This window comes from Heliangelus exortis, chromosome Z (assembly GCF_036169615.1).
Source record: "Heliangelus exortis chromosome Z, bHelExo1.hap1, whole genome shotgun sequence".
Taxonomy (NCBI): Eukaryota; Metazoa; Chordata; class Aves; order Apodiformes; family Trochilidae; genus Heliangelus; species Heliangelus exortis.
This window is the reverse complement of record NC_092454.1, coordinates 44,736,415-44,755,718: the sequence shown is the minus strand read 5'-3', so window position 1 is coordinate 44,755,718 and position 19,304 is coordinate 44,736,415. Positions and strand designations below refer to the sequence as shown.

Below are 19,304 nucleotides of genomic sequence, written 5' to 3'. Positions count from 1 at the left end.
AAATAAAAGAGAACCAAATGAAAAAAAAAAAAAAAAAAAAAAAAAAAGTAGAAACTTAAAAAAGCAAAATTCCAGATAATCATATGAACCTTGGCTTATTAATATGGGGAAACTGAAAATGAATAGACCAACTAAATGGTGAAAAAGGATGTAGGGGAAATACATGAAAATGAAACCTCAAAATAATATTACCTACCTGTAATGAAAATTCTTCTTGAAATAAAACAAAAACTTGACACTTCTATGACTACTGATCTATCTTTATCATCATTGCAATTAGTGCAAGTTATAGTATAATAAGTGACACAGAACATGCATCGATTTACGTATTTGGACATAATCCTCTTCAAGCTTGTTTGTTTTATTTGAACAAAAGTATCTTTTCACAGAATTCCTAAAAACTTGCAATAATTGCTAGAAATTGTTCCATAAATTGCCATTTTTGTAGCCTTCCCACTCTCATAATCGAATTTCCATTTCTTAAAAGATTTTTTCACTGAGTCTGCCTGACACAAGTCAACAGCAACATGTTTAAGTGGAAAGCATTTACTGAGACATTTATTATAGCCAACATTCTAGGAGCATGCAGTCAACAGAAGATGAATAAAGTCTTAGTTGAAGATTTACCTACCAGGAAAAAGTGACAGGCTTGTTGATTCTGACTGTAACTTGTACTTACCCTAGATCAGCTGTCAGTTTTATTTTTTTAACTCCTCTTGGAGACACCTTTGCTACCAAAGAATTAAATCCTACCAGTAATGTAGGTAACTTCTACAGGGGAAAAAAAAAATCTACCCCCAAACAACGTCTCAAGAAACCAGGCACTCATTTTACAGAGTTCACAAACTCAGCACAGAAGAACGGTGAGAGAGGCTGATTTTGTCTTTGTCACTCACAACAATCTTACAGAGCAAAATTGCTCACCTTTACTGATTTGTACTCAAAGGAGTCAGTCAACATATTTACCTTTTTGGGGCTCCAGCATTTAAGCATGTATGTCATTCCATTGCTTTCAGTGAGGCAATGTAAGTACTGAAAGTTAGGTATGCATCTAAGTGCTTAAATGCCCTTTAACTTAGTCTGTTCTTACTATCTGAGATCGTTCAGTGCACTAAAAAAGTGTTATAGTTCAAATTCACTGGCTTAAGTAGTGGATGTGGACTCCCTTCCTCCTTCTGCCTTCTCTTTTGCAAGGAAAGCTTACATTAGGGAAACATAAACTTTGGGTGAAAAATCTTTATGGTTTGTTTTTTTTATTTCCTACTATTTTTTCCCATTTCTTAAGGGGAAAAAACCCAACATGGATTTCTGGCACTTAGACTAAGCACATCAAACAAAATTAAAGCAACAGAGAAGGCCCAGGAACCTGCTGTGTCCTATTGCATTTACACGTGTATCTTTCAGTTTCCTACAGCTCTTCTACAGGGATCAATGGCTTATTACTCAGTATGGTACACTGTTCTTCTGAAGGGAAAACAGGAGGGAATGTACCAGCATTTCAACTAAGTAGAGGAGCTGGATGGGTGAACAGATGAAAATTATCGTATTTGTTGGATTTGTTATGCTCATTCAGTAATCAGTTACTCAAAATCTGTTGGTCCCCTTTTACCATTGACTTGTGCAAGACATAAAAAACAAGTAAAATGTCCCCTAAGAATCTTATACATAAAGACATAAATCCCTGTAGCAACTTTTTCTGAAACCAAGATGAAAGGCAACAGTATATTCTGGTGAGTATTGCTATTACTCTGATAGAATTTCACTAATTTTTAATCCACTATGCTCTGAAAACACAAAACATCACATTTATGTAACTAATGGTAATCTATAGGCTACTTGTGTCACCAGTTGTATTATTGCATATGTTTTTTTTTCCTGAAATACACAAATCTTCCAAAAAAAGACATTTGCAATCTTTTCAGCAAATTACCAGGGTCTGCCCATTGAGATCAACTGGATAAATCTAACATATGAAGACATATGGCTGAATAAGCAGAATATATTCCTATATTCAAGAATGGAAAAATGACAGTGTGCTTTTATATGTGTATGTTACAACATACAAAATTGGCCCCTAGATATTTATTTTGTATGCACAGTCTAATCTACCTTACCCAATACAACAGAATGAGCATTCTAAATATCTGAAATGGCTCCCAGAATAAATAAATACATTTTCCCTCACCAAATTATTAACTATGGATTAATATAATTGAAATATGCCTTGCCATTATATCTAAAACAAGCCTTGTGTTATGTAATTGTCTTTTATGCTTATTCCAAACACGTTAGACGTGCTTTAGAAGCACACTTCACTTTGGTTAAAGTTCTGCTGAACTGTAAGGGGTTAAATGGGCTGCTAAACAGTCTCACTAATTACAATTAATATATAATAATAAAAAAAAATTGACGGTATAATCACATTTGTCATAACTGTGAATTAAAATGCCTCCTGTCAATTGAGTATCTGAATTTTCTATTTTGAATAATATTACTTAAAACAAATACATCGAGAGTTGCACTAAGTTTTAAAACTATACAGTGTAATGCAAACTATCAGGAAAGCATAACTTGTCAGGCAAGGGTAGCACACACTTTTGTATCCCTAACATATTTTTTTACCTCATTTACAGACAAATGCGATGAGATCATGACATTGCATCCACTAAGCATCCAGTGAGAAAACAATTTTTTCTTCTTGTACTTCAGGGGTACGCTACAGGATCAATGTAATATTACAAGAAATTGCCAGACTGGGCAGATGAAATTTAAAAGGTGGAGGTCTGTTGTTAATGTACAACTATTGCATGATAAAACATTTTATCCTATTTTAACATAAAAGAATATATCCTTATGGCAGCATAATGCTGGATCCTTAGACAATGATTTACAGAGCTTTTTTCTGAAACTTTAAAAGCCACTCATGCTATGTTGATCATAATACACCTACAAACCCACACATTTTATGCGTTCTTTTGGTGTATTAAGCACTGTGAATGCTGTATTTTTCTCATTTTGCATTCTTCTCTGTTGCTGCCTCTGTGGGCTCCTGAGCTTAAACACTTGGAGGAATACAAGACAATGAAATTAAGTTGGTAAGGAAAGACACCTACTTGACTGCATTGTTCTCGCTGAGATTTCTGCTGTTGAAGCACCCAAGCCTTGGGGAGACCGTGCAGCTAGACGGAATAAGTACAAGCTGTTTGGCTTTAAGCCTTGTAGGCGATAAGATGTAGTAGGTTCAGTGGAAACCCGTTGCTAGAAATGAGTAATAAGAGGAGGTCTTGATTAACGCAGAAACTCTGAACTCTGTATGTTGCGTACTAAAGAAATGCTTTTATACTCTGACAATAAACCCACTGAGAAAAATTAAATTCAAGAAAATAAATCAGAACAAAACCAAACTAAACCAAAACAAAACTGAATACATTACTTTTGACAAACACACACTAAGGAACAATATTTTTTAAGTTGACAGCTTAATGGGTGAAATTCAGAGACAGAGGTATTGTTTGACTGAGGGAGTAATAGCTGTGTAAAAAGTGTAAAAGGATTTTCAGACAATAACACATTAACAAAGAATTAGCTAGATACCTTTTATGACAGTGAAGTACATGGTTTTATAATGTGAGTAATCTTGAGTTTAACGTTGTAGTTAAATTTGAGTTCAAATTATTAAGAAGTAATAATTCTAAATGATAACTTATTAAGCAGGGGCCTGAATCCTATTTGGAGGTGAAATATGGATCTGGCCCCATTCCACAAAATATGTTTATGCATTCACAGCCTATGTATGAAGCCACCACAAACATAAGTTTAGCTAAAGCATCAACAATGAGTTGATGATGCAGGAGAAATCAATGAGGCTGACACTCTCCAGCTGCTTTCTGAGACTGCCAGCTTCTGCCTTTGTTTGGGACACCTGGCTTCCATATTATGAAGGTGTCACATGGTTTCTGTATTAGAAGAACAGTCTATTTTAAAGTCTATGACACTAACACCATAGAGGCCCTCAAACTGAAAATTCTTTAAGAAATAATCAGGGAATTACAGATTCACTTGGGTTGGAAAAGACCAAGATTATTTAGTCCAACCTGTAACCTAGCACTGCAAAGTCAACCACTAAACTATAGAATCATAGAATCATAGAATAGGCTGGGTTGGAAGGGACCTCAGAGATCATCGAGTCCAACCCTTGAACAACTACTGCCACAGTCACTAGACTATGGCACTGAGTGCCATATCGAGTCGCTTTTTAAATGTCTCCAGGGACGACGAGTCCACCACCTCCCCAGGCAGCCCGTTCCAATATCTGATCACCCTTTCCGTGAAAAAATTCTTTCTAATATCCAATCTGAACTTCCCCCGGCACAATTTAAGACCATGCCCTCTTGTCTTACTGAGAGTTGCCTGGGAAAAGAGACCAACCCCCGCCTGGCTACCCCCTCCTTTCAGGGAGTTGTAGAGAGCAATGAGGTCTCCCCTGAGCCTCCTCTTCTTCAGGCTGAACAGCCCCAGCTCCCTCAGCCTCTCCTCATAGGATCTGTGCTTGAGTCCCTTCACCAGCCCAGTTGCCCTCCTTTGGACCTGTTCGAGGACCTCAATCTCCTTCTTGAACTGAGGGGCCTAGAACTGAACACAGTACTCAAGGTGTGGCCTTACCAGGGCTGAGTACAGGGGCAGAATCACCTCCTTGGACCTGCTGGTGACGCTGTTTCTGATACATGCCAGGATGCCATTGGCCTTCTTGGCCACCTGGGCACACTGCTGGCTCATGTTCAGCTTCCTGTCAATCCAGACTCCCAGGTCCCTTTCTGTCTGGCTGCTCTCAGCCACTCTGTGCCCAGCCTGTAGCGCTGCATGGGGTTGTTGTGGCCAAAGTGCAGGACCCGGCACTTGGCCTTGTTGAAGCTCATCCCATTGGAGTCAGCCCATCTCTCCAGTCTGTCCAGGTCCCTATGTACCTATGCACCACATCTACATGTCTTTTAAATACCTCCACGGATGGTGACTCCACTAGTTCACTGGCCACCCTGCTTCAATACCTGTCAAACCTTTCAGTAAAGAATTTTTTCATAATATCCAATCTAAACCTCCCCTGGCGCAATTTAAGGTCATTTCCCCACATCCTGTCAGATGGCCCCTGGCCTCATTACAGCCTTTTTTCAGGTAGTTTTAGAGAGTGAGTTCTCCCTTCAGCCTCCTTTTTTCCAGACTAAGCAGATCTTGTTCCCTCAGCCATTTCTCATTGGATTTGGTCTGCAACCACCTTCTATACCCTTCTTTGGACTCACTCTAGTACCTCTATGTCTTTCTTGCAGTGAGGCAGCCCAAAACTGAGCACAGTACCCCATGTGCAGCCTCATCAGTGCTGAGTACAGGGGGACAATCACTTCCCTAAGCCCGCTGGCCACACTGTTCCTGACAGAAGCCAGGATGTCACTGGCCACTTGGGCACACTGCTGGCTTACATTCAGCTGGCTGTTGACCAGCATTCCCATGTCCCCTTCCTCTGGGCAGCTTTCAATCCACTCTTCCCCAAGCTTGTAGTTTTTCATGGAGTTGCTGTGATCCATGTGCAGAACCTGACACTTGGCTTTGTTGAACCTCATACAATTGGCCTTGGCCTGTCAATCCATCTTGGGTAGATTCCTCTGCAGGGCCTTTCTATCCTCAATGAGATTAAGAGTCCTGCCCAACTTGCTGTTGTCTCCAAACTTACTGAGGGTGCACTCAATCCCCTTGTTCAGATGATGGTACAGAAAAAGTTCATGGCAGGTTTTTATCTTTATTAAAAACAATTGTATTTTCTTCACACGTAACACTGAGAGATTAGAGAAGCTTGAAATCTCTATTACATGGTAGCACAAGAGAAACAAAAATGCTCTCAGACTTCAAAGTCCTAGTGTGAGTGCAAAAAATCATAGTGAGTCCATTATACAACCCAAACCAGTTCTGCTTCCAAGCCTTTGTAGAGGAACAGGATTGGAGAGATATGATCAATGCATGAAACTGGGTGCAGCTTCTGCAGATGACTCATTGCTAGCATCAGCAAAATTCCACCGGCTGGTAAACATCAACAGCATTTTCTGCTGTTTACACACTGTCAATCTATCATTAGGCTGACAGGTAGGTTTAACAAACTGTTAAACATCAAGGCAGTTGTACTAAAGAAAGTTAGACATCCATCAGTTCTAAACCGCTGTAGCATTTTATGTCTAATTCATTCAAGAACATTTAAAAATGAACAGTCTTTTCACTTACCTCCTCCCCATGCTCTCCATCTTTGTAAACCAGTTCATAGCTGGAAATGGTATCAGAGCGTGGAGGTGTCCAGGAAAGTAATATGCTTGTTTCAGATTCAGGTTCTGCTTTGAAGTTCAGTGGCTGACCAGGCACTAAAGGAAAAGTTGAGAAGTGTTACTAATTGTTTATTTGGTTAGTTCAATATTTATCTTTCAAATCTTACTAAGATTTGAACCTTTCTTTCTTACTAAGATCTGAACATTTCACACAATATTACTTCATTGAACTTACTGAATTTAAAAAAAATTATTAAGAGTACTATGAAATAAATTAATTTTTATGCTCACAAAAAATATGATATATTTAATTGACTCATTACAAATTACCGTGTATCTCAAATAAATGCTTGGCAGGGTAAATAAGGCACAAAGAACTGAAATGTAAAAGACTGAAATTGAACAGAAGCCTGATGATGAATACCAGCAATTTAATAACCTATGTGTGGAATGACATACATAGACATATACATATACATGTGTATTTGGGGAAATGCTAGTATTACATCAGATGGGCTGGAATAGTCAAGCAGAAAGTGTTAAAACCATTAGACACGTTTCCAAATCTGAAAATGGTTTCTCGAGCTCAAAAATAACTAAGATACTAAACATCCTGCTCTTTAAGAAGACAACTAAATATTAAACGCTTTTGTCACCTGAACAAGTTTATAACCTACTATAAATAATGTTCTTATTAAGTGATGTATTTCTTGCCTTTTAATGATTGGTATTTTTTACCTAAATAGCTTGAGTTTATAGTGACAACACTTTCTAATTACAAGAACTAAAAATGCAGCTTTTATTCCATTAGTCAAGAATATTATCTGTATTATTTCTTGTGCAATGGTCACAGAAATCACCCATGTTACTCTCATTCAATTCTGCAAATCCATGGCAAATAATAAGGTTCCTGGGGAAAAGACATTAATATATAACACTGTCATTGGACTACATACCATATTTTGATCACTTGAGTTCCAAAACATTATTTTCACAGAATCACAGAATTGTTTGTGTTGCAAGGGGCCTTAGAGAACATATAATTCCAAGCCCCCTGCCATGGGCAAGGACAAAAATAGTAATATATAATCATGAATACTATGTATAGTAACGTATAGTAACGATTAGTAATTTCAGTTAATAGTGCAGTTGACAGGCATGAAACAGTCTACCACAACATTTGTGTTTTCAAGAATAAAATATGGCATGTTTTTATTTTTTGAGGAAAAATTTTCAGGGTAGAATTTTATTTAAGCTGTACAAGTACATTTATTTTGTACAGTAAAAGGCTGAAAAACACTGAAGAGCAAACAGTATAAGTAATTAATAATTCTTATCTTGTCCAGACTTTTCTGGAATGTTATTCTGAGGATAACATTGTCCTCATGTATACTGGCGCGGGTTTGATATTTAACCTTTAAACAGACAGATAATCTGTCAACACAAGGTGTATATTAAAGTTCCTGTGTGGAGGCTGCAAGTCTCTACCATTCACTTATCGATTTTTTAATTTTTTTCAGAATCGGGACAAAATAGAAAAGTGCAGAAGAATGCATGAATCACACAGTACATGCACCTCTACAGGTGTATACCTCTACAGAAAAAAGAAAAAACAATGTGGGGATACAGGTGACCTGGTTACCGAGAATATAGAAGTACTCAATGACTTTTCCTTCAGCCTTCACTGATGACTGCTTGAGCTGCACCACCCATGTCACAGAGGACTATGGCTGGGTCTGGGAGAGAGAAGAGCCATCCAGAGTAAGTGCAGGTCAGGTCTGGGAACACCTAGAGAACCTAAAAGTGCACAAGTCCATGGGATCTGATAAGATGCATCCATGGGTCCTGAAGGAAAGTGGCCAAAGTTGCTAGCCGTTAGCCATCATATTTGAGAAGCCGCGGCAGTCTGGAGAAGTTCCCACAGATTGGAAAAGGGGAAACATTACCCCCCTTTTTCAAAAAGAAAGTAAAGAAAACCCAGGGAACTAAGGCCAGCAGTGCTTGATGTGATATACTAGACAGGCTTGTGAAATGTCCAGTTCAAACTGTATGAGGTTAAACAAGTCCAAGTGCAAGGTCCTGCATCTGGATTGGGCCAATCCCAGGCATAATTACAAGCTGGGTACAGAGTGGGTTGAGAGTAGCCCTGAAGGAGAAGGACTTGCAGTTGGTGATTGACAAGAAGCTCAATATGAGCTCAAGTGCAGCAACAGCTCCCTCTGCTCAGTGCCCCTTAGACCATATCTGGGTATTCTATCTGCTTTTGGGCCTCAGCAAGATGGCTCTGGGCTGGACCCCTTGCATTCCAATGGGAGGATGTAAGACTTTGGCTGGTTCAGAAAGGACAAGGAATGGGTTTGAGGACACTGAACAGCATCCATGGACAACAGTGGGAGGGACAGAGGAGACACAGCTGGGGTCTCCACATCTGTGGGAGAAGGAAGGAAGGAGCTGGAAGCACAAGCTGGAAGCTCAGGCTGAAGAAAATTTTTCTCCAGGACAGCCCAGTCATGTAGCTAGGGCCCAGGGAGGCTGGACCATATCCAGCCTTGGGGTGGTTTATGCCTTAACTGGTTGAAGCCCTGAGCAGCCTCGTCTCAACCCACAGCTGAGCCTGCTCTGGGCAGTGGCTGGGGCTGGAAACCTCCACAGATCACCCTGCCAGCCTGAGTCATCCTGTGATGCTATGACCTGTGCTTAACAAATGGATACATGAATGGTAGAACACAGCCAGGCAGTAACAGTAAATGACCCGTCAAGTGACCCATATGAAGGCTGATACCATCTGTTATGATAAATATGGTAGCAGATGGAGAACAAAAGGTACTTCCTGTCTCTCTGTACATTTTAAGACCCTCATCCTCAAAGTGTTCCTTCCCATAAAAACCCTTTATGGTCCTGTGTCTGCAATTTTTCTATTACTTCTTAAGACGAGTTGATGGTTAACTGGACTTTCCCAAATGCTGTTTGTCAAAATAATACCTTGCTGCAAAATCAAGTCTCCCCTCACATTTTTCAACTACTAGGCAACTATGAAGCTGGAAACAATGAGAGAAGAAAGAAGTAACACCAAAATCTGCACCACTCCAAACAGTTCAAAAAGATATGAAAGGAAGAAAAAAAAAAAACATAGTACCAGAAACTAAACAAAGAGTGTTGCAGATAAACTCTGATAGGGAACCCAAGGCTTAAGCCAAAGGAAAAGTACTAGATAAGAAACTGCAACAATAACTTAAACTATTTAGGATTTATGCCTAGAACATACAACAACTGTTCAAATTCTTCAGTGGCACATGGGAATTAAGCCAAGCTGTAGGATGCTGACAGAAGGTACTGGTCTACTTTCCATCTTCAGAGAAGGAAAAAACTAGGGAAAGTAAGTGGACTTTATACTTTTGCTGAAGTGTTTTTAATTACACAGATAAAATTCTCTTTCCATATTAGTGCTATACATGGTCATCTCACTGAACGAGGAATTTCTGAATAAGCATTCACTCAGTATCCTCCTTTCTGTCCTTTTGCTTTGAGGTAAATGTTCTCTACAAAACCACATTAAACCTCACAACTTTACTGCACACTGAATTATCAGTTATGAGCATCTCACAGCCTAGGTGGTACACACATTGAGAAAACATAATGCAGGAACAAAATAAAGAACAATGTCCAGAATTAGTCTTTTCAAAACTTGACATCAAATCCTACACCTTCCCTTGCCTAGTCCTTCAAGTTTATTGTTGGATAAGCAGAAACACAGGTTGCTGAACCTTTTCCTGCATATGTAGTTCTATATCCATGCCTGATTCAAGTGCACAACAGAAATGGGATCTCAAATCAGAAAGGCCCTTGAGCTCCCCCCACAGCTACTCAGGTGGCTGAGGTAACTAGAAAAACGCTCCAGGGTTGTACAGTGTTTGCAAGTGATGCTGGAAAGAGAAGAGAATCTCCACACTCGAAATGGCCTGATGGCATTGCTTGGGTCAAATTCATGCCCAGAGTAAAACTCAATTGGTTAAGTTATGAATCAATTTTGCACAGGACAACAGATTGATCGAGACATTGCTACAAAAGAAATAACCTCCTAAAAGGAGTCTAGAGATAGCTGAAGTTTACAGTGCTGCAGTATCACAGAACCACAGCATTAAAATGATAAGAACAATACCTTTTAAATGACCAAAGAGCACAGCACATTTTGTGAAAAATAACCAAAAATCAAAAAATCACTTTCTTGAAATAATGAGTAACTGATATTGAGGGAGCCCGCAGAACAAAATAATGTGCAGTCTTAAAGTCTGCATAGTCTTTTTTGAGTGACTACACTGAAGAAACGAATTATTCTTCAAAGAGATTCTGTCTATACTCTAGTTCAGCAGTGTAGCTGTAGAGTTCTCTTAAAATTATTTCAAACTACTTTTTTCCATAGTTAAATTCAATGTAATGTCCAGTAGGTCAATGTTAAATGTCAATGTAATGTCCCAGTGCTCCATATATTTGCAAAAGCCAGAATTCTGGACTTGAAAAAAATCAGATTTAAAGAAAATAAACTGATCCCACATCCAGACCCTAAATAGTGTTCTAACCAGAAAAAAGGGGAGAGATCAGAAGTTGGGAAAATCAGTGTGTGAGACTAAGAACCTCAATATTAGTCTTAGCATGTTGGCATTCAGATGAAATAAAGAGAGACTAAGGAACTTACTGGAAGAATCTGGGAGCAGACAGGTTATTCAGAAATTCCCTGTCCTACTTGACCAGAAATGTGTCTTAAGGGGAATTTTGTCATTAAAAAACATCCTGCACCCTATTGCAGATGCAAAATTATTCTTTTGCCTGCTTCCTCATATCATTGTTGAGTTTCCAGCTGCAAGCTCTCAACCTTTCCCTTGTGGAAGTCCATTTAAATGAAATGCTTCATTAGGAGACTGGTACTCTGAAGTTTCAGAGACATGAGGTTTCCCTGTTCATATGTTCATAAAAAAACCTGAAATGTCTGGCAAAGTAGCTAGGTTGTTACAACACAGAACTGTACTCCCTTGCTATAGGCTCCCTTCCTCTGAATTTCTGATCTTCTTTTACAGTAAGAACTCTAGAACCATTAACTCCTCTCCCTCAATCTAGGACTCATTTTATGCACCTTGTAAGCTAGACACTTGACCTTATCATTAACATCTTTTTCCACATGTTCAAAAGATTACCTTTTATAGGAATCTTCAAACCACTGCCAATCCTTGATTTAAAAATAGCACTTTCTATTATATTTTAAGTTCTTTTTGAAAGAAGCATTATTTTTACAGGTACACATTAATTTCTCAGAATACTTTTTCTCTTTCTCCATTTATAAACTACCCAAGATTACATCTCTGATTATCCCCTCTTTCTATCTAAACTCAGAATAAATCCAGGATTCTCTAAATTCCTTCAGGAGCCATCTTCTCTTTGAACATTAAAACAAAAACTGAAATGAAAGACACACCCAGACATTCATTTGAAAGCTCAAGAATCTTCCTGTTGCACACAGGTTAAAGTACATTGCTCAGACACTACTCATGGATACTCCTTACCAGTTGAACCAGAGAAAGGAAAAGTGGGAAAACACATTAAAAAGTGTGTCCTGCGCAGCTAAATGGAGATAAACAAAAAGAACATCTGTTTTCTAGTGAAGAAAAAGGGCAATAAGAATCACATTAAAGCTTATAGTAATTTTTCTTTATTCTAAAATTTGCTGTTAGTAAGCCAGTTCACCTAAATAACAGTCTGCTCTGACTCTAGTGTCAGCAGAACCAATCCCTTGACCCAAAATGCAGAAAAAGATCTAAAAGGCAGCTTTTGGAATTGATCTTTCTTATTGAAAAGGCTGAGGTCTACAGGTGTTTTCTGATTACTTAATTTCATAAACTGGTGTCTTTTACTGTACAGAAAACATTGCTGAAAACAAGAGGACAATAGGACATGGCCATTCCTTAAAATGCTTAAGCAGCATGAAACTGAACTTGCTTTTTTTTTTTTTTTTTTTTAAGTGGTTGCCTGAAAAATGCTTCCTTCTCTTCTCCTCCAACTACATGTTCCTAGTTAATGCTTTAATTAGAAACCTAATTTAAACTATCAGCATAGTTTTGACTGACCTGCAAAGTGAGAAGTTACTCATATAGCCATTTCAAAAGAACAGTTCTGCAAAGATTCTTGCAAATTGGCTTTTAAAAACAAATTATTAAATTTTTATTATCTCTCTCCTAAAATCAGAAAACGCATACAGGAGGACACTTTAAAGGAAACCAAGCTAAAAAAGCCTGTAAGTTACAGCTGTCAATTAGATTTTGTCTATAAACTCTAGTATCTCCAAAGCATAATGGTTAAGCCATGTATGTGCAATGATAAGCTTATTTATTTCAAAAAGGGAAAAACCAAACAAAGAACCATCCCACTCCTGTTTCCATTAAATCCGTTTCTGCTGTTTTTAAATGGAACTCTGTAATACATTACATTCATTTGGATGAGCTTTAGTTTGAGCGACTTAAACCACAACAGTCATATTCAGAATTAGATTACAGAAAATCTGGAAGAGAAGGGCAAGAAGGGACTTTTATTCTGCGGTGTTCACTGAAGAGAAACTGCTGTATAGAAAGACAAGAGAATCATAGTTTGTAAGCATAAACCTGGACTGCAGTACTGCACTAGATTTTCTTAGCTATTTTCCTGTTTGGCTTAAAATGTTAATTTTTCAAGCACAAGTATCAGTGCTCAAAAATGCCTCCTGTTTGCCACATCCGTACTTTTCTTTATATTTTCAACCTAGCCAGAAATTTAAAAAAAACATAAAGTAATTTTGTGTTGAAAACATTTATTGAAGATCCCTCCTGCACTGTTAACATTGTAGTGATTTCTTCAGATTGCAATGGTAATCAGAAACAGACAGGCACATTTAGTGGCAAGTTCTATAAAGATTTTAATAAACAGAGCTTTTGTGATCTGACCTCAGCAAGTAATGTAACTTGAGCCTGGCTAGCTAAGCCTCAGTGCTCATTATTTCGATTGCTTCATCCTTCTCTCTAGAGAAGCCACTGACAATTTCTTGCTAATCTAAAAGGTTTATGGTTGCAAGTGACAATACAGATGAGCAGCCTTCTCCTTCAAAAGCTTTTTGCACATGTATTCAAAAAGAAGTCAGATGTCAATATAAAAAATAGTCCCTGAGAAATGTTATAACTGCGAAATTTAAACTATAATGCACACATTTACACTTGCATGTGCACACAGACCACAGATTAAAGTGGTACACTTTAATGTACCACTAGAAGTTTTAAAAATGTTAATTCTTAATTTTATTTTTTTTTAACTTAGTAACTTCCCAGCTGAGATACTGAAAAAGGTAGTACCTCAACCTTTGTGTGACACACAAAGACTCCAGGACAATACCTCAATTCCTGTTCTTTATTAAATGCTTATGGGTAAAAAGGAGAAATAAAAAGCAGATAAAACATAACTGTCTATAGTTACACTTAAGAGATACATTTTTAAGAATTTGAGGGATGCTTAATTCTACAACAGGAACCTTTCCAATACAAAAAAAAAAAAAAAAAAAAAAAAAAAAGAACAATAAAAAAAAAAAATCAAGTAGTATTATATAATATTTCTAGGCAATTACTGACATACAGTAGTACTTCACACAGCTTTCTCTAAACTGGTAGAAAAAGGAAGCATTTATTTCTTATTGCTACAATAAAACACTTTTTCTGCAGCATAGCTCCACAAGAGCTTCTCGCTTTTGATTTCATAAAAATTTTCTGCAACGTTTTTCATCATGTTTGCTTGTCCTTTGCTAATAAAACTAATTCATGGACCTGAAAGTCCTGTACAGAAACAAACCAACCTAACTGCAAACATAAAACAAGAAAATGGTGACCTTGTGGTATGTGCTCTGTGGCGGCAGACAGGATTTGATTTATAAATCCAAAATGCTGGAGACCTTCTTGCACAAACCTACACAAAGGTTTGTTCATTTTTTAATGCTTTCATTTTTCATGTGTTTTCAGAACCTTACCGACCGCTTGAATACACATGCAGTACACATGCATTTTAAATGTCCAAAAGCAAGATTCACTACAGTGATGCAGCATAAGACAATCACACATCACCTAAACAAAACCTGCCAACACAGGAAACTCCTCAAAGAAGGCTGCAAAGATGTACTTGACAAACACTTTTGGTGCACAGAGTACTGCCAAATAGAATCTGCAACCTTGGTCACCTTCAGGATGAAGATCTCCCTGAGACTTCAGTTTAACGTTAGTGAAAATTCTCAAAAGCGGTGAAAAGAAGAAATGAAAGTGTGAGATGATAATATCCACTCAATGACAACTTGCACTGTGGAACCGATAAAACATCATCTGCAAAATACGTCTGAATAAACCAGCTATCCTTGAGAGGAGGTTTTTCTTGACACTTTAAATTTGAATTCTCCCTCTGGAGAATTTCTGTAAATATTAATTTTTTCACTCAAATACCATTCATTGCTGGCTTACCTCCTGTTTGAGTGATGACTTGAATGTCACTAGAGAGTGGTCCATCCCCAACAGATGTAAAAGCAAGAACCTTCACAGAGTACGTTTTCTGGGGTACCAGATTCCCAATAGTGGTAATATGGCTATCAGCCACATTGTGCTTCATCCAGCTGTTGACGTGTTGAGTGGGGTCCATGGTGTAATAAACTCTGTAACCTTGTATTTGTCCATTAGGTTCTTCAGGTTCTTCCCACTGTACCAAAATGGTGGTAGAGCTCAGCATACGGGCCTGCACATTTCGTGGTGCGCTTGAAGGTGCTTGCTCTGAAGTCCTCGTTGACACAGGCTCACTGGGTGGCCCTCGCCCAATGTTATTTACAGCAACTACTCGAAATTCGTACTCTGAATATGGACTTAGTCCAGCCACACTGTAGCGTGTTGTGGCCACGCCATCAATTTCTTTATATGGTTCCTCAGAATTTTTGGGTTTGTGTTGGATTATGTAGTAAGAAACTGGCTCAGGGTTTCCAGAATCCCAAGTCAATGTTATGCTTGTCGCTGTGCTTTCTGTCACCACAGGTGTTCCCGGAGGCTTGGGTAAGGCTAAAGGCAAATGCCAAAAAATACAGTTAGCACTATGAAAGACTAGGCATTAATTGTTACAGTAAGCAACTTAAAACCCAAACCAAACAACAAGAAGAAGAAAACAGGAAGACTGTAATGGAAAGAATGTGTGAACTGTTCAGAGCAACCTTTTGGCAATCATGATTTACTTTAGAAATCAATCAGAAAATCTAAAGTTGTATAGTGTAAAGTTCATTTAATTTAATTAGAAGGCTTAAATGAGGAGAGGACTAGGAAAACCCATCTCATTAATGGGTGGCTAAGGGACTGGTGCCACCGGCGGAACTTCGGGTTCTTCGACCATGGGGCAAATCCCAAACTGCCTTGTGTCATTAGATCTGATGGACTTCATCTAACTAACAGGGGGAAAAGGACTCTAGGTCATAGGTTGAAGGGGCTGATAAGGAGGGCTTTAAACTAGGTTTGAAGGGGGAGAGGGTTGAAACTGAGCTCTCCAGAGAGGAACCTAAAGGTGGACTACCCGAGATAAATGACAAACCAGCAGCCCAGCTGAAGTGCATGTACACCAATGCACGCAGCATGGGCAACAAACAGGAGGAGCTGGAAGCCATCGTGTGGCAGGAAAGCTATGATGTAGTCGCTATCACGGAAACGTGGTGGGATGACTCCCATGACTGGAGTGCTGCCATGGGTGGATACAGGCTCTTCAGAAGGGACAGGCAGGGTAAGAGAGGTGGAGGGGTAGCCCTATATGTTAGAGAATCTCTCAACACTGTAGAAGTTGAGACCACCAATAATAGCGCAGAATGCCTGTGGGTTAGAATCAGTGGGAAGGTCAACAAGGCCGATATCGTGATGGGAGTCTGCTACAGACCGCCCAATCAGGACGATGAGGTCGACGAAATATTCTACAAGCAACTGGAGGATGTTTCAAAATCATCATCCCTTATCCTCGTAGGTGACTTTAACTTGCCAGACATCTGCTGGGAACTCCACACTGCAGAGAGGAGGCAGTCTAGGAGATTCCTAGAGTGTATTGAAGATAACTTCCTGCTCCAACTAGTAAATGAGCCCACCAGGGACGGAGCCCCACTTGACCTTCTTTTCACAAACAGAGAGGGGCTGGTGGGAGATGTGGTGGTTGATGGACGACTGGGACTTAGTGACCATGAAATAATAGAGTTTTCAATACTCAGGGAAACAAGGAGGGTCGTCAGTAAAACGTCTGTGTTGGATTTCCGGAGAGCAGATTTTGGACTATTCAAAAGACTGGTTCAGAGTATACCCTGGGAAACAACCCTTGAAAACAAAGGGGTCCAGGAGGGATGGACATACTTCAAAGAGCATATTCTGAAAGCACAGGAACAGGCTGTCCCAGAGTCCCGGAAGGCGAGCCGGCGGGGAAGGCAACCAGTCTGGCTGAACCGGGAGACTCTGAAAGAAATTAGGGTTAAGAAGAGGGCCTATCAATTATGGAAAAAAGGGCTAACTTCTCAGGAGGAATTTAGGAATATAGTCAGGTCATGTAGAAAGAGAATCAGAGAAGCAAAAGCACTACATGAACTGAATCTTGCTACCTCTGTGAAGGACAATAAGAAATCCTTCTACAGATACATCAATAGCAAAAGAAGGGGCAAGGAAAACATTCATTCTGTACTGGACATGGGTGGGAATATAGTTATCAAAGATGAGGAAAAGGCTGAGGTATTTAACACCTTCTTTACCTCAGTTTTCAACAGAAAGACAGGTTATCCTGTTGACAGCAGGCTTCTGGAGCCTATAGAGGATGATAAAAATCTAAACAGCCCCCCTGTAATATTGAAGGACACAGTCAGTGACCTCTTGAGCTGCTTGGACCCCCACAAGTCTATGGGACCGGATGGGATCCACCCAAGAGTGATGAGGGAGCTGGCAGAAGAGCTTGCCAAGCCTCTCTCTATCATCTACCAACAGTCCTGGCTCACTGGGGACATCCCAGATGATTGGAAGTTGGCGAATGTCACGCCAATCCACAAAAAGGGCCGGAAGGAGGACCCGGGAAACTACAGGCCCGTCAGCCTGACCTCAGTGCCTGGCAGGGTTATGGAGCAGATCATCCTCAGTGCAATCACACAGCACCTGCAGGATGGGCCAGGGATCAGACCCAGCCAGCACGGGTTTAGGAAGGGCAGGTCCTGCCTGACCAACCTGATCTCCTTTTATGATCAGGTGACCCGTCTGATGGATGAGGGGAAGGCGGTGGATGTGGTCTACCTGGACTTCAGCAAAGCCTTTGACACCGTCCCCCACAGCATTCTCCTGAAAAAGCTGTCAGCCCACAGCTTGGACAGGAGCACCCTGTGCTGGGTTAGGAACTGGCTGGAGGGCCGGGCCCAGAGGGTGGTGGTGAACGGGGCTGCATCGAGTTGGCGGCCGGTCACCAGTGGTGTCCCCCAAGGATCAGTGTTGGGCCCAGTTCTTTTTAATATCTTTATCGATGACTTGGACGAAGGGATTGAGTCCATCATCAGCAAGTTCGCAGATGACACCAAGCTGGGGGGAAGTGTAGACCAACTCGAAGGCAGGAGGGCTCTGCAGAGGGACCTGGACAGACTGGAGAGCTGGGCTGATTCCAACGGGATGAGGTTCAACAAGGCCAAGTGCCGGGTCCTGCACTTTGGCCACAACAACCCCATGCAGCGCTACAGGCTGGGGACAGAGTGGCTGGAGAGCAGCCAGGCAGAAAGGGACCTGGGAGTCTGCATTAACAAGAAACTGAACATGAGCCAGCAGTGTGCCCAGGTGGCCAAGAAGGCCAATGGCATCCTGGCCTGTATCAGAAACAGCGTCACCAGCAGGTCCAGGGAGGTGATTCTTCCCCTGTACTCAGCGCTGGTGAGGCCACACCTCGAGTACTGTGTCCAGTTCTGGGCCCCTCAGTTTAAGAAGGATGTAGAGGCCCTGGAACAAGTCCAAAGGAGGGCAACCAGGCTGGTGAAGGGACTCGAGCACAGGCCCTATGGGGAGAGGCTGAGAGAGCTGGGGCTGTTCAGCCTGAAGAAGAGGAGGCTCAGGGGAGACCTCATTGCTGTCTACAACTACCTGAAAGGAGGATGTAGCGAGGTGGGAGCTGGACTCTTTTCACAGATGACCTCCAACAAGACAAGAGGACACAATCTTAAGTTGCGCCAGGGGAGGTTTAGATTAGATATTAGAAAGAATTTCTTCACGGAGAGGGTGATTAGGCTATGGAATGGACTGCCCGGTGAGGTGGTAGATTCTCCGTCCCTGGAGACATTTAAAAAAAGACTGGATGTGGCACTCAGTGCCATGGTCTAGCAACTGCTCCAGTGGGTCAAGGGTTGGACTAGATGATCTCTGAGGTCCCTTCCAACCCGGCTAATTCTATGATTCTATGATAATATAAATTAAAGATATTGACCTCTGTAATACATTGTGTAAACATATGCTCAAGAGGAATCTTGTTACTTGATCAACCTGATCCTTGGACACCCAGAAACTCCCAAAATCAAATTTCTGGTTCTTATATGCAAAAACCAAAGAAGTCTTTATTTACTTGAAATAAAGTTTGGGAGTTAAGAGGAGAATAATGGAACATCATGATTAATTTACGTCATAGTATAAATCTGTATTTTGTCTTATATCAGTCCTTGGCTGGAATATTTATCTTACTGATTTAAGAGGGCAGAAAGTATTGAGACCCTTTCAGTGCAATATATTTGCTCATAATATGGCAAGGAATGAAAGGAAAGACTGAAGTATGCCCAAACGTTTGTGCTTGGGATATACCTTTGACAGTTATCTGTGCTATTGCTTCTATAACACCAAGGGTAGACATAGCAACACAAGTGTAGTTTGCAGACTGCCTGACATCATTAAGCTCAAGCACGTTCCTCCCTATTGGCATATCATCTTCAGGTGTCAA

At 40.2% G+C, this 19,304-nt stretch overlaps 1 protein-coding gene across 19 annotated transcripts in view; it reads right to left on the bottom strand.

Annotated features, from left to right (window-relative positions):
- Positions 1 to 19,304, bottom strand: part of PTPRD (protein tyrosine phosphatase receptor type D) — a 339,335-nt gene that overhangs the window by 114,068 nt on the left and 205,963 nt on the right. For all 19 annotated transcript variants that reach the window (XM_071732135.1, XM_071732139.1, XM_071732136.1 and 16 more), the window contains 4 exons: positions 19,169 to 19,304; positions 14,816 to 15,397; positions 6,265 to 6,398; positions 3,114 to 3,258 (listed from right to left, as the gene is read on the bottom strand). The exon at positions 19,169 to 19,304 is cut by the window's right edge and continues 134 nt beyond it. In XM_071732135.1, coding sequence (XP_071588236.1) covers positions 3,114 to 3,258; positions 6,265 to 6,398; positions 14,816 to 15,397; positions 19,169 to 19,304 — 997 coding nt within the window. The remainder of the gene's footprint in view (positions 1 to 3,113; positions 3,259 to 6,264; positions 6,399 to 14,815; positions 15,398 to 19,168) is intronic.